We start from the raw sequence: 16,439 nt of genomic DNA, 5'->3' as shown, positions 1-16,439 counted from the left end.
AGACAGTAGCTAGAATGGATAAATCGATTAATGGCAACATAGAGTCTCTAAGGGCAGTAATGAAAGCTGAACTGGCAGAACTTAAAAATGCCATCAATGAGATCCAATCTAACCTAGATAATCTAACAGGGTAAGCGAGGCAGAACGAATTAGTGATCTAGAGACCAATTGATAGACAAGAAGGAAAAAGAGGAGGCCAGGGAGAAACAACTCAGAATCCATGAAATCAGAGAAAGAAGTGACACCATGAGACATTCCAATGTCAGAATTATTGGGGTCCTGAAGGGGTGGAGAGAGAGAGGACTAGAAGATATATTTGAGCAAATCATAGCTGAGAATTTACCTAATCTGGGGAATGAAACAAACATTCGTGTCTTAGAGACCGAGGACACCTTCCAGGATCAAGGAAAACAGGCCAATGCCGCAGCATGTAATAGTAAAACTCAAATCTTAGAACCAAGGAAACCATCTTAAGGGCAGTTAGGAGGAAGAGATTCCTTACGTACAGAGGGAGTAACATCAGAATAACGTCAGACATACCCACAGAGACCTGGCAAGACAGAAAGGGCTGGCAAGACATATTCAGAGTACTAAACAAGAAGAACATGCGGCCAAGAATACTTTACCCAGCAAGGCTGTCATCTAGAATGGATGGAGAGATGCAGAGCTTCCAAGACCAGCAGAAACTGAAAGAATATGTGACTGCTAAGCCGGCCCTGCAAGAAATATTAAGGGGGTTCTATAAAAGGAGAAAGACCCCAAGAGTGATATAGAACAGAAATCTACAGAGACAATCTATAGAAACAAGGACTTAACAGGCAACATGATGACAATAAATTCATATCTCTCAGTAATCAGTCTCAACGCGAATGGCCTAAATGCTCCCATAAAACGGCACAGGGTTGCAGATTGGATAAAAAGACAGGACCCATCCATATGCTGTCTACAAGAGACTCATTTTGAACCTAAAGATACATCCAGACTGAAAGTGAAGGGATGGAGATCCATCTTCCATGCCAGTGGACCTCAAAAGAAAGCTGGGGTAACAATTCTTCTATCAGACAGATTAGATTTTAAAGACTGTAGTTAGAGACACAGAAGGACACTATATCATTCTTAAAGGGTCTATCCAACAAGATCTAACAGTTGTAAATATCTACGCCCCCAACATGGGAGCATCCGTCTACATAAGCCAATTGTTAACCAAAATAGTCATATTGATAGTAATACATTAATTGTAGGAGACCTCCATACTCCACTCTCAGCAATAGACAGATCAACTGAGCAGAAAATCAACAAAGAAGAGTTTTGAATGACGCACTGAACCAGATGGACCTCATAGATATATATAGAGAGAACGTTCCACCCTAAAACAACAGAATGTTCATTCTTCTCGAGTGCACACGGAACTTTCTCCAGAATAGACCACATACTGGGTCACAGATCAGGTCTCAAATGATACCAAAAGATTAATAAGATTATTCCCTGCATATTCTCAGACCATAATGCTTTAAAACTGGAACTCAGGGCACCTGGGTGGCTCAGTTGGTTAAGCAACTGCCTTTGGCTCAGGTCATGATCCTGGAGTCGTGGGATCAAGTCCCGCATCGGGCTCCCTGCTCAGCAGGGAGTCTGCTTCTCCCTCTGACTCTCACCCCTCTCATGCTCTCTATCATTCTCTTTCTCTCAATAAATATGTAAAAATCTTTTTAAAAAACTGGAACTCAATCACAAGAAAAAATTTGGAAAAAATTCAAACACTTGGAAACTAAAGACCACTCTGCTCAAGAATGTTTGGGTCAACCAGGAAGTCAAAGAAGAACTTAAACAATTCATGGAAACAAATGAGAACGAAAACACATTGGTCCAAAACCTATGGGATACTGCAAAGGCTGGCCTAAGGGGGAAATACATAGCCATCCAAGCCTCACTCAAAAAGATAGAAAAACCCAGAATTCACCAACTAACTTTACACTGTAAAGAACTAGAGAAAAAGCAACAGACGATGCCTAAGCCATGCATTAGAAGAGAAATAATTAAGATTAGAGCAGAGACAATGAATTAGAAACCAGAAACACAGTAAATCAGATCAATGAAACTAGAAGCTGGTTCTTTGAAAGAATAAGACCGATAAACCACTGGCCAGACTTACCCAAAAGAAAAGAGAAAGGACCCAAATTAATAAAATTATGAATGAAAGGGGAGAGATCATGACTAACACCAAGGAAATAGAAACAATTATTAGAAATTATTATCAACAACTATATGCCAATAAAGCAACCTGGAAGAAATGGATGCCTTCCTGGAAATCTGGAAACTGTCAAGACTGAAACAGGAAGAAATTGACAACCTGAATAGGCCAATAACCAATAATGAGATTGAAGGAGTGATCAAAAACCTCCCAAAAAACAAGAGTCCAAGGCCTGATGGATTCCCTGGGGAATTCTACCAAACACTCAAAGAAGAAATAATACCTATTCTCCTGAGGCTGTTTCAAAAAATAGAAACAGAAGGAAAGCTTCCAGACTCATTCTGTGAGGCCAGCATTACCTTAATCCCCAAACCAGGCAAAGACCCCATCAAAAAGGAGAATTTCAGACCGATATCCCTGATGAATATGGATTCCAAAATCCTCAACAAAATCCTAGCTAATAGGACCCAACAATACATTAAAAGGATCATCCACCACGACCAAGTGGGATTTATCCCCAGGATGCAAGGGTGGTTCAACATTCGCAAATCAATCAGTGTGATAGAACACATTAATACAAGGAGAGAGAAGAACCATATGGTCCTCTCAATTGATGCAGAAAAAGCATTTGACAAAACACAGTATCCTTCCCTGATTAAAACTCTTCAGAGTATAGGGATAGAGGGGACATTCCTCAAGTTCATAAAATCCACCTATGGAAAACCCACAGTGAATATCATCCTCAATGGGGAAAAGATGAGAACCTTTCCCTTAAGATCAGGAACACGTCAAGGATGCCCACTCTCACCACTGTTGTTCAACATAGTACTAGAAGTCTTAGCAACAGCAATCAGACAACCAAAAGAAATAAAAGGTATTCAAATTGGCAAAGAAGAAGTCAAACACTCTCTCTTCGCAGATGACATGATACTTTATGTGGAAAACCCAAAAGACTCCACCCCCAAATTACTAGAACTCATACAGCAATTCAGTAATGTGGCAGGATACAAAATCAATGCACAGAAATCAGTTGCTTTCTTATACACTAACAATGCAACTGTAGAAAGAGAAATTAGAGAAACGATTCCATTTACAATAGCACCAAAAACCATAAAATAACCTTGGAATAAACCTAACCAAAGAGGTAAAGGATATACACTCTAGGAACTACAGAACACTCACAAAAGAAATTGAAGAACAAAAAGATGGAAAAACATTCCATGCTCATGGATCAGAAGAATAAACATTGTTAAAATGTCTATGCTACCCAGAGCAATCTATACCTTCAATGCCATCCTGATCAAAATTCCAATGACATTTTTCAAAGTGCTGGAACAAGCAATCCTAAAATTTGTATGGAATCAGAAAAGACCCCGAATCACCAAGGAAATGTTGAAAAAGAAAAAGCTGAGGGCATCACGTTGCCTGATTTCAAGCTATATTACAAAGCAGTGATCACCAAGACAGCGTGGTACTGGCACAGAAACAGACATATAGACCAATGGAACAGAATAGCCCAGATATGGACCCTCAACTCTATGGTCAAATAATCTTCAACAAAGCAGGAAAAAACATGCAATGGAAAAAAAGACAGCCTCTTCAATAAGTGGTGCTGGGAAAATTGGACAGCTATATACAGAAGAATGAAACTCAACCATTCTCTACCACCACACACAAAGATAAACTCAAAATGGGTGAAAGACCTCAATGTGACAGTGGAATCCCATCAAAATCCTAGAACATAGGCAGTCACCTCTTTGACATCGGCCACAGCAACTTCTTTCAAGATACATCTCCAAAGGCTAGTGAAGCAAAAGCAAAAATGAACTCTTGGGACTTCATCAAGATAAAAAGCTTCTGCACAGCAAAGGAAACAGTCAACAAAACAAAGAGGCAACCCACAGAATGGGAGAATATATTTGCAAATGACTACAGACAAAGCACTGATTTCTAAGATGTATAAAGAACTCAAACTCAACACCCAAAAAATATAAGTAAAAAAAATGGACAGAAGACATGAACAGACACTTCTCCAAAGAAGACATACAAATGGCTAACAGACACATGAAAAAATGTTCATCATCATTAGCCATCAGGGAAATTCAAATCAAAACTATACTGAGATACCACCTTACGCCAGTTAGGATTGCAAAAATGGACAAGGCAAGAAACAACAAATGTTGGAGAGGTTGTGGAGAAAGGGGAACCCTCATACACTGTTGGTGGGAATGCAAGTTGGTACAGCCACTTGGGAAGAGAGTGTGGAGGTGCCTCAAAAAATTAAAAATAGAGCTGCCCTATGACCCAGCAATTGCACTCCTGGGTATTTACCCCAAAGACACAGATGTAGTGAAAAGAAGGGCCATATGCACCCCAATGTTCATAGCAGCAATGTCCGCAATAGCCACACTGTGGAAAGAGCCGAGATGCCCTTCAGCAGATGAATGGATAAAGAAGATGTGGTCCCTATATACAGTGGAATATTACTCAGCCATCAGAAAGAATGAATACCCAACTTTTACATCCACATGGATGGGACTGGAGGAGATTATGCTAAGTGAAATAAGTCAAGAAGAGAAAGTCAATTATCATATGGTTTCCCTTATTTGTGGAACATAAGGAATAGCAGGGAGGACACCAGGAGAAGGAAATGGGGGGTATTGGAGGGAGAGACGAACGATGAGAGACTATGGACTCAGAGAAACTGAGGGTTCTAGAGGGGAGGGGGTGGGGGGATGGGTTGGCTCAGTGATGGGTTTTAAGGAGGGCACGTACTGCATGGAGCACTGGGTGTTATACAAAAACAATGAATCATGGAACACTACATCAAAAACTAATGCTGTATGGTGACTAACATAACATAAATTAAATTAAAAAAATTAAAAGGCCCACATCTAGATAAAATTTCAGGATGTCAGAAGTACAGGGGAAAATTTTAAAATCTACTGAGAGAAAAAATATTACTAGGAAGGACTGAAAAATTGCTTCTACCTTCCCATTGGTAACACTAGCTACTAAGGAGACAAGTGAGCAATATTTATTTCCAGAGGTTTTTGTTAATGTTTTTGTTTTTAAGATTTATTTATTTTAGAGGTGGGGAGTGGCAGAGGGAGAGAGAGAGAATCTTTTTTTTTTTTTTAAAGATTTTATTATTTATTTGACAGAGACACAATGAGAGAGGGAACACAAGCAGAGGAAGAGGGAGAAGCAGGCCTCCCACTGAGCAGGGAGCCCAGTGCGGGGCTCGATCCCAGGACCCTGGGACCATGACCTGAGTTGAAGGCAGACGCCCAATGACTGAGCCACCCAGGCACCCCTATTTCCAGAGTTTTGAAGGAAAATAATTTTAAACTCTTAATTTTCTTCTCAACAAAGTAAGCATTTGAGTGAGAGAACAAAACAAAGATTTTTAGGGAGAGAGGCTGGGGAAGAGGGCAAGAATCCTAAGCAGGCTTCTTGCCCAGTGCAGAGCCCAATGCAGGGCTCGATCTCACAACCCTAAGATCATGACCTGAGCCGAAAGCCAGAGTCAGATGTTTAACCAGCTGAGCCACCCAGGCGCCCCAAAGACAGTTTTGAATATGCCATGCCTAAGAAACTATTACCCATAAACCCTTGACTGAAAGAACTAATTATTAAAGGATTATTCTCTTGGATTTTTATTTTGTAGAAGTGGCATATAAGAAGCAGTGAACAAAGAAAACAGTAAAACTTATTGTCACAAAATTGTGATAGAAAAAAAATTTTTTTTAAAGATTTTATTTATTTATTTGAGAGAGAGAGAATGAGAGATAGCATGAGAGGGAAGAGGGTCAGAGGGAGAAGCAGACTCCCTGCTGAGCAGGGAGCCCGATGTGGGACTCAATCCCGGGACTCCAGGATCATGACCTGAGCCGAAGGCAGTCGCTTAACCAACTGAGCCACCCAGGCGCCCTAGAAAAAATTTTTTAAGGAATGTGAAACTAAGTTGGTCTTGGTCTGAATTTAATAATGGCAGGAAGGACATAGCAAAGGAGAGTTAAGAAGTAAACACACATTCAGATTTTTGTCTGATATGTAGGTATTGACTAACCTTACAGTTTGCTAGAAAAAGCTTAGATATATCTGTTAAAACTTATAACAGTAAAAAAATTAAAATACAGGCTATAACTTCTAGGCCACCAGAAAGGGGAAAGAGGCACAAATTCCAGTAAAAATCCCAGCAAAATAGGTAGGATCCTAAAATTCAGTGTCGAAGGAAAAAGTGCTTGAATTTCCAAAAAAAAAAAAATGTTGAAAAAGCTATGAGAAGGTTCTTGGCCCACCAAATATTAAAGCATACCACAAAATTAGAAATAAAACTGGAATTTGGGCCAGCATGGAGAAATTAATGTAATAAAATCCATTAGACTCTTGTTTATATAGTAATTTAGTAAATGAATTAGCAAAGATAGAGACATTTCATAAATGATGTTGAGACAATAGGAGGAAAGCTTCATATAACATACTAGGAACATTTTCATATATGGGAGCATGGAAGACCCTGTAAATCAGGTTATGCAAAAGCTATGAATGTAAACTTCTATATGTCAAAGATAACCAAAACAAAGTACGTAAGCATCACACAAGAAATAAACATCATTATCCTCTAATAATAATACGGGGTTGGGGGCGGAAAGGGCACCTGGGTGGCTCAGTCGGTTAAAAGTCTGCTTTCAGCTCAGGTCATGATCTCAGGGTCCTGGGATCGTCCCACATCGGGCTCACTGCTCAGCGGGGAGTCTGCTTGTCCCTCACCCTCTGCCCCTTCCCCTGCTTGTACGCTCACGCTCTCTCTGTCAAATAAGTAAAATCTTTTAAAAAAATACTAGAAAAGGTTAAGAGGTTGTTTAGAAACAGCCTTTTGGGATCTCTTTTGCCATTCTTTTGGCAGTAAAATATGCATAACGTAAAATTTACCATTTTAACCATTTTTAAGTGTACAATTCAGTGACATCAAGTACATTGCATTGAGTATATTCACAGTGTTGTGCAGCCATCACCACTATCTGTTTCTAGAACTTTTTCATCATCCAAACAGAAACTTTATACACATTAAACAATTACTCCCTATTCCTTCCTTTATCTAACCTCTAGTAACCTCTGTTACAATAAATTTCTGTCTCTGTGAATTCACCTATTTTACATACCTTGTATAAGTAGATTCATATAGTATTTGTCCTTTTGTGACTGACTTATTTCTCTTAGCGTGTTTTCAGAGTTCATCCATGTTGCGGCATGCATTAGAATTTCGCTCCTTTTTAAGGTTAAGTAATATTCCATTTTATGTATATATCACATTTTTATCCATTCATCTGGTGATGAACATTTGGATTGTCTCTACCTCTTGCCTACTATGAATAATCCTGGTATGATCATTGGTATATAAGTATGTGTTTGAGTGGTGGGTTTTTTGTTGTTTTTTTTTTTTTTAGCTCTTCAGATCCATATACTAGATTACATGGTAATTCTGTGTTTTCCATAGCCGCTGCAACATTTTTACATTTCTATCAGCACAGGGGTTCTAATTTCTCTACATCCTCACCAGCACTTGTTATTTTCTAGCCTTTGTTATTATTTTTTTAATTTCTTTTTAAAGATCTCATTTTTAAGTAATTTCTACACCCACAGTGAGGCTCAAACTCACAACCCCGAGATCAAGAGTTGCATGATCTATCAACTGAGCCAGCCTGGTACCCCCTAGCCTTTATTCTTATCCTATCTCACTTTGGGTTGTGAGCGTGAGTTAATTGATCCCAAAAAACCCTTGAAATCAAATATTGCCATGTCACTTGCCACATGAATTATACTTTGGAGTCTTGAGTTTTAAAGAAGATCCCCTATTTTTTAGTTCCTACCCTCATGCATGTATGATTTATATATAACTCCAACATATAGAAAAGATCTGTGTTTTAATAAAAACATCTCTTTAGTACACAGTTCAGGTCATTAAAAATATGTATGTAATAACCCACTGTTGCATTGAATGATATATACATGGTATTGTGTATACACATTTATAATGCATGTATTTTCTTTTTTAAGGTCCAAGAATTATTTATCCGTGATTATGGAGAAATTTTCAATGTCCAGTTACCTGGTAAAGAAGAACGAACAAAATTTTTTGAAGATTTAATTCTAAAGCAAGCTGCTAAGCCTCCTTTATCAAAAAAGAAAGCAGGTGGGGCGCCTGGGTGGCTCAGTTGGTTAAGCGACTGCCTTCGGCTCAGGTCATGATCCTGGAGTCCCGGGATCAAGTCCCACATCGGGCTCCCTGCTCAGCAGGGAGTCTGCTTCTCCCTCTGACCCTCTTCCCTCTCGTGCTCTCTATCTCTCATTCTCTCTCAAATAAATAAATAAAATCTTTAAAAAAAAAAGAAAGGTTAGTTTCTCTATCAAAGTTTAATGTATAATAATTTCGAGAAAGTGGGAATAAAATATGAATGGCATCGTCATCTTCTAATAACACAAACTCAAAACCTCAGGCGTTAGGTTTGCTTATAAATCTCTATGCTTCCCATTAAAGTAGACTAAAGATCTTAAAGCATACAAGGACTTTCCTACTGTAGTTCCAGTCCATGGAGAATTTCAGCTGGAATTCATAAAGCTCCAGCCTGTCTTCCCAAGCCCGATTTTGGTACTTTTGTTCTCCCCTTCTTCCCCCATCTCTTTCCTTGCAAACACTCTGTTTTTACACCACATGCATCATATTCCTGTCTTTTCATAATTTCATTTATGCTTGCTCTCTGTCAGTAATGCTTCTGTTCTCATTGCCTATCTCTGCCTAAGGAACAACTTGTCCTTCTATAATTCATTTTTTTCCTCCTTAACATATCTAGGCATAATTAATTTTCTACCATTATGACCCAGTGTACTTTTTTCATACTACTAATATAACATTACAATGATGTGATAATTGTCCCTTACTCCTTTAATAGATTGCCAATTTATTGGGGCATCACTCTCATACTCCTTTTTTATCCTGAGTACTCAGTGCATATCTGTTCAAACAAAATTAAACTTAGTACATTGGAAACATACAACAGTTTTTTATTAGTTCAAAAATTAACTAGTAAAAAGCTTTTTTTAATAGAATATTCTTGTGCTGGAAATAATGCATTTTCAAAGTTTTAATAGCCTCTTAACTGATCTTAAAATGGAACAGAGGTAGTGACTTAGGAATTAACATTACAAATAACAAATTACCAATTATTGCTGGAGGGGAGCTAGGGATAGAGATTATGGTAGCACTTGAGTATTTCAAATCCTCTAATTCCCAGCAGATGTAAGGATAACCCCTGAAAGCCTGGCCACTGAATCATTTGTCACCCTTGCTATGATGGGAGAGTAATAACTAAAATCTTCGTTCATGTGAAGTTTTGCAGGCCTTGGAGGTACTCCCTGTAGCACCACCACCTGAGCCAAGACCACTGACCGTAGAAGAAGTGAAACGACTAGAAGAACAAGAAGAAGATACATTTAGAGAACTGAGGATTTTCTTGAGAAATGTTACACATAGGCTTGCTATTGACAAGCGATTCAGAGTATTTACTAAACCTGTTGACCCTGATGAGGTATTGATTTAATCTTTGGCTGGAATTTGTTCTAAACTATAATGAATTAGAGAATATTTGAATTGTTTATGTGGTTCCCTGTCTACACTCTGAGCTTATTTTCTTTATGTGGAATATACCGAGTAGTGTCCTAAGCACATGGAGACTTAAAAGCCATGTAATGCATTTTCCTTTCCTCCAAAGAGTAGCCAGTTAACTTTGTCTGCCAACCCAAACATTCTAGACGTGATTTAAGATTGACTTAAGGCTGCATAATATTATTGTGACCTACACGATTTAAAGTGACCTGGAGAGTGAAGTGTGAAGTCTTAAGTTGACATTGAAGGATGGGTGACATTTGGATAAGGAAAGAGATCTAAGATATTACTGGAGATACAGGTGCCCAGGAACAGGAGTAAATACAAAACAACACCAGCTTTAAACAGAGTCAAAGGTTTCATATTAATACATTATTGTTATTTCTTATATATTTATTCTCTCTCCCCTGTATTGCCCGTCAGAGCAACTGGACTCAAATGTTTTTTATGTTCAGAGTTAATTTAGTGATTTGGTCATTTGCTTGAATTTTAGGTTCCTGATTATGTCACTGTGATAAAGCAACCAATGGACCTTTCATCTGTAATCAGTAAAATTGATCTCCACAAGTATCTGACTGTGAAAGACTATTTGAGTGATATCGACCTAATCTGTAGTAATGCTTTAGAATACAATCCAGATAGAGATCCTGGAGGTGAGCATTAGTGGGTTTGTTTCCCCCTGCCCCGGGGTGGGGGAAAGGGACTGCTAACATTTAGTGAGGGTTGACTTTATGCCAGGTGATATAAACATTTTACATTCACAATGCCATTTAATACAGTGTTATGCTCATTTTACAGTTGAACAAAATGAAGTTAGAGAGGTTAAAAAAAAAAAAAAAAACTTATTTGGGGTCGTACTGCCAGGAAGTGGCAGAAGCAGAATTTGAATGCAGGTTTCTTTGACTGCAGCGTACCTGTATTTACAGTTCCTTGGTGTATCCTCTAATGAGACACAGAATTGCATAACAACTTAGCTTCTTTCCTTTGTTTATCAGTGCTCTTTCTCCAAGTGGAAAATAAATATTCTGTAATAGAAAAGGTTTGAAAGCATTTTCTCAAGAGCATGGAGCCTGATGTGGGGTTCCATCCCAGGACCCTGAGATCATGACCTGAGCCAAAACCAAGTTGGACACTTGACTGACTGAGCCACCCCAGCACCCCGACTTCCTATTAACATTTTAAAAACTAAGCCCTCTAGATTTATTATGGTGATCAATTTCATAACGTATATAAATGTCAAATCACTGTGTTGTACACTTGAAACTAATATAACTCAACTACGCTTCAATAAAAATGAAAACTAAGTGCCCTATTTCCTCTCTCCAAAGGTGGACAGTTTGGGGATCTTTTTAGACCTTTTCTATACATATACCTATTCTGTCCTCACCTATGCAATCTATTAAAAAAATAAAATTTATAAAGTAAGGGATTTTTTAATATGTTTGTTCATATATATAATGATATTCAACTTGATATAAACTTACTGTTATCCAAAAATATTTTTCTTCAGTGCTGCTTTTTCCTAGCTTCCTATTTTTGTTTTGTGGATAGTATCCTTAACTCTCTCAGTGGGTAATTTTTTTTAATAGTCCTGTTTGCTATGTTAACTCTCTCCCCCAGTACATTGGCTTTCTGTTTTCTAGTTGGTAGTGTTTATAAAGGAGATTGATTAGCATAGGGACCTACTGAGAGTTTCTTCAGCAATTGAAAAGCTCACCGTTCTGTTTCCAGTCCTCTGCTTCTCCTCCCGTAGGCTTTTCCCTGTAGTTCAGGGTTCTGTAGGTTAACCCTGGGGAGCAGGCTACCAACCTGAGAACACCCCTAACTGTAGAAAGAAGGAAGCATTTGCCCTGGACACTGAGGGCTTTTTCTGTATCACTGCAGTCATGCTGCTGCTACGTCTCCTTCTGCCCACGGTGACAATCTAAAACTACTTTAGACCAGTGGTATGCCTGTAGCGGGCAATCAGCATCTCCTAAAGGGCTTGTTAAGATACAGCTTGCAGGGCCCCATCTCCATGGTTTCTGATTCTGTAGATGTAGGGGAGGATGTGAGAATTTACATTTCTGACAAGTTTCCAGGTGACGCTGATGCTACCACACTTGGGGAACCAGTGCTTAGGCTTTTGCCCCTGCCTTTCTTTGGGCCCAAATGCCATGTTAGAAATCCCGTGAAGAATCCTTCTGATATTCTAGCTATTGCTGCCAACTCCAACCTGGGTGTGAATATTGCAGCCTACCTCCCTGAGGGAACTGATCCAGTTGTTCAAGCAGTTTTACCTTCACTTATTACCTCCCCTCTGCCTCAGAGAATATTCCAGTTTACAGTGCTTGGACCCTGAGCATAGGGACTTTTCCAGTGTTCCCTGTGTAAGGTTGCTATTTAATTGTCTGTTTAGTTTCTCTGTCAATGCAATAACATCTTCTCTATCTTCTAAAATTCTTTTCCACCTCTGGTTCACTAACGACACCGATAGCCTTCCTTGCTGTTTTTGTTGTTGTATAGTCTTGCTGTTGATTGATTTTTTTTTTCCCCTGATATTTCAAGGGGAGCTAGATAGGGCAGAGCAATAAAATTGTTTGGATTTAGCCTGCCGTATTGAATCAGATGTCCAGAACATTAGATTAACAACAAAAACAGAATAATACAGTTCCAGTAACATTTACTATTCATGGTAAAAGTGAAAAAGGAATTTTAATGACTATAATCTTAGCCCAACATGTTGAGCTTATTTTTGGTAAATTATTGAAAGGAGAGATTTTAAAACTGAATTCTTTATTCATTTCTCAGATCGTCTTATTAGGCATAGAGCCTGTGCTTTAAGAGATACGGCCTATGCAATAATTAAAGAAGAACTTGATGAAGACTTTGAGCAGCTTTGTGAAGAAATTCGGGAATCTAGAAAGAAGAGAGGTAGGAAAATGATTTAGCATCAGAAAAAAGATGCCTCTGGTGTAGTGTATTGAGTCCTTTTCATTAACCCTTCATGTAATTTTTGAAATCTGGACATTTGACTTGATATCCCCTGTCTATTTATAAGGTTGTAGCTCCTCCAAATATGCCCCATCTTACTATCATGTGATGCCAAAGCAAAATTCCACCTCTGCTGGTGATAAAAGATCAGATCCAGAGCAGAATGAAAAACTCAAGACAACCAGTACTCCTGTGGCTTGCAGTACTCCTGGTAAGTGCCCTTGGCTAACTTTTACTTATGAAACTAGCCTGTATTTTCTACTGATGGCATTTACTTTCTCCTTAGTTTCCTCTATATCGATGTGGTAAATTACCTTGATTTTGTTAATGTTAAGGCAATTTTGCATTCTTGAAATAATTCCAGGTTTATAATGATAGGCCACTTGCAGTCCCAGTTCACCTTCATCTAACTGCGAATTGACTGATTTGAAATTGATTTTCGTTTCTATAAATTCTAGTCTATTTCCTGTTCCTCCTTATTCTTACGGTGTAGCTCCAGAGGGTACTAACCCAGAGCCCTTGGGTTTTCCCAAGACCTCCCTTCCTTGGCAGGCTCTTAATTCCAGTTTTTGTTCTTTAAGCCCTATGAATGTCCCAACTCTCCTCAGCATCTTAGACTCTCAGTTATTCATTTGTTTTTTCCAGATTCTGGTATCATAATTCCTCAGTGTCTTGTTAGATCTCAGATGCTTTTAAACAGAATTTTTAGAATTCTATGTGTGTGTGTGTGTTTGTTGTGGGAGTTGGAACTTACCTTATTGTATTGCATGCTTGTCCATCCTGGGGTAAGTGATTTGAGATAGGTAGAGTAGGCCCTTCTTTTGTAAAAATGGGAGATGGCAGCTGGGAAAGGGAGGATGGGAAGGCAAACGAGCAAGAGAGCTGTACGACCAATGGCTCTTGGTCCAATCAGCTTTGGGCAAGTATGTATATGGAAATTGAGGACATGGACAATGTCTCCTTTAAAACAGTCCATCCCTAGCTATATACCCAGCAGGATTGCATACATTATGTTTGCTGAAAGACATGTCCAAGAATGTTCCTAGAACCAGTATTTATAATAGCCCAAAACTGGGAGCAACCCAAATGCCCACTGACAGTAGAATGGGAAAATATGGATTATACAACAGTGAGAATGACTAAAATTCAAGCACATGCAACAGTATGGACGAATCTCCCAAACAGAATATTACAGTGTAGTTATTCTGTATCTGGTCCAGGCAGAATGTTTCAGCTCTGTATAGCTTAGTTTTCTTCATCTGTAAAACGATGTTGATAACCCTGATCAGGTGAAAGTGAAATTTCAGGGGGTCAGTACACAAAGAGCTTAGAAGAGTCCCCACCACATGGTGAGCACTCAGTAAGTGTAGGCCATTTTCTCCAGTTCATCGCCACAGCGATTGTTGTCATGGGGTCATCATACAGTTCATATCATTGCCCTCCTTAAAATTATTCAAGATAAAATCCAAACTCTTTAGAAGGACACATCATTGCCCACTTCCTAGCTTCTTCTTACAGTACTCTCTACCCTTGTTTCTGTGTTCCAACCATAAAAAACTACAGCAGTTTCTCAAACTCTCTATCCTCTTACATCTCGGGAGGTATTTTTCACTCACTCACTTAGACTTTAGAAAATTGTCGAATGTTCTTTTAATCCTTTTTCTTTAAATTCTTTGAAGCTCAGTTGAAGAGAAAAATCCGCAAAAAGTCAAAGTGGTACTTAGGCACCATAACAAAACGAAGGAGGATTTCACAGGTGAAAGATGAGAGCCAGAATGTCACAGATGACAAAATTGAGAGTGATACAGAGGAAAATCAAGATACAAGTGTAGACCACAATGAGACTGGAAACACAGGAGAGTCCTCAGTGGAAGAAAATGAAAAGCACCAAAATGCCTCTGAAAGCAAAATAGAATTGGGGAATAATAATTCAAGTATCTGTGGTATTGAAAATGAACTTGAAGAATCTGGGAAGACCAGAGCATGCACAGAAGTGAGGAAAGATAAAGTTGTCTGCAATGGAGATGCTTCTGGCTGTCAGATAATAGATACTTCTGATGAAAATGAAGCAAAAGGCAAGTCTTTCTCAATGAAAGCAACTTACTAATTTTAATTTTAAAAGATGTTTTGGTGCACCTGGGTGGCACAGTCGGTTGGGTGTCCAACTCTTGGTTTCGGCCCAGGTGGCAATCTCAGGATCGTGGGATGGAACCCCACATCGGGCTCCACACTCAGCTCACAGTCTGTTTGGGATTCTTGTTCCCTCTCCCTGTGCCCCTCCCCACTCATTCTCTCTCTCTCTCTCTCTCAAATAGATCTTTAATTAATTAATTTATTATTATGTTACTCACCATACAGTACATCACTAGTTTTTGATTAGTGTTCCATGATTCGTTGCTTAAAAATGTTTCACTCAAAGTTTTCAAATGAGTTATTACCATCTCATTTTATTCCTTTTCCTTGTCTTTCAGAATGCAGGTGTTAATTAGGAAAAATAGCAATTTCTTTACTTAATAACTGTTGAGCTTGTAAATCACTACTGTTAAAAGCACAATGTGGCATCAAATAGACCTGGATTTGAACCCAAGTCCTGTACTTAGTAACTTTTGACCTTGGGCAAGGTCTTGACCAGTCAGTCTCCCTTTTCTCTTCTGCAATATTGGGGTAGATAGTGGTCGGGTAATGAAATATTTTGAAACTTGAATAAAATAATCCATCTAAAGCATGTTGCAAAGTGCTTGGCTATACAGTTTTCAGAAACTGGCAGGATACCCTCTTCTTTTTAAGCAAAATCAGCAGGTTTCTGTAATTCTGGCTGAGTGATACAGAACCAGTGTTACTCACCCCCATCATTGCTGTATTTCTATTAGGGGTTAAGTCCAAGATTATTTATATTTATTCTAATGATCCTTTCACCAAAGTTTTTCATTTAGAATTGTCTTCTATCTGGATCTTCTTATATCTTTAGCAGTAGATTTGTTTGGGTTTTGGAAAAGTCAAACATTATTTAGTCTTACAAAGCAAAAAGAGGGATAACAGTTAAAAAATTCATTTTCGTCAAAAACAAGTATTGAGGATGTTCATGAGACTGGGGTTTTTTTTGTTTTGTTTTGTTTTTTCACTGTCTTATAAACTAGGCAAATCTTTTTCAAGGACTTCCTTGAAACGAGTTCTAGTGTATTTGAGTAATCACAGCAGGATAGACTAGGATATAGCCTTTTCAGTGTGGATATTTTAAATGTTAATCTTTGGCTATATAATGTAGTATGTTTTGTTTGGGTTCAGAATTGTTTTATTTTTCTTTTATCATTATCTTTTTTTAAAGGACACTATTTAATGGGGGACAGGTACTTGTTTACCTATCAGCAGATTTGGGTTCTTGTTCTGGCTCTTAACAGTTAGGTAGTTGACCTTAGAAAAAAGTCCCTTCACCTCTCTTGGCCTCATTTTTCTTATCTATCAGTGAGTAGATTATTCTAGATCAGAGATAGGCAAACTTTTTCTGTAAAGGGACAGATAGTAAATATTTAGTGGTACAATCTCTGTCCCAACTACTCAAATCTGTTAGAAAAGCCACATTGACACACATATGTAAAATGGGCATGG

At 38.5% G+C, this 16,439-nt stretch overlaps 1 protein-coding gene across 2 annotated transcripts in view; it reads left to right on the top strand.

Moving 5' to 3' along the window:
* The window catches only part of ATAD2 (ATPase family AAA domain containing 2), a 71,276-nt gene that overhangs the window by 51,863 nt on the left and 2,974 nt on the right, over positions 1–16,439 (top strand). For both annotated transcript variants that reach the window (XM_073893170.1, XM_025871071.2), the window contains exons 20-25: positions 8,255–8,390; positions 9,587–9,783; positions 10,354–10,513; positions 12,651–12,773; positions 12,901–13,044; positions 14,513–14,908. In XM_073893170.1, coding sequence (XP_073749271.1) covers positions 8,255–8,390; positions 9,587–9,783; positions 10,354–10,513; positions 12,651–12,773; positions 12,901–13,044; positions 14,513–14,908 — 1,156 coding nt within the window. The remainder of the gene's footprint in view (positions 1–8,254; positions 8,391–9,586; positions 9,784–10,353; positions 10,514–12,650; positions 12,774–12,900; positions 13,045–14,512; positions 14,909–16,439) is intronic.

Source organism: Callorhinus ursinus, unplaced genomic scaffold, assembly GCF_003265705.2.
Source record: "Callorhinus ursinus isolate GAN/ISIS: 27379988/994484 unplaced genomic scaffold, GSC_fseal_2.0 scaffold5, whole genome shotgun sequence".
Taxonomy (NCBI): Eukaryota; Metazoa; Chordata; class Mammalia; order Carnivora; family Otariidae; genus Callorhinus; species Callorhinus ursinus.
Note: the sequence above shows the minus strand (reverse complement) of the source record. Positions and strands in the feature narration are given on the sequence as shown.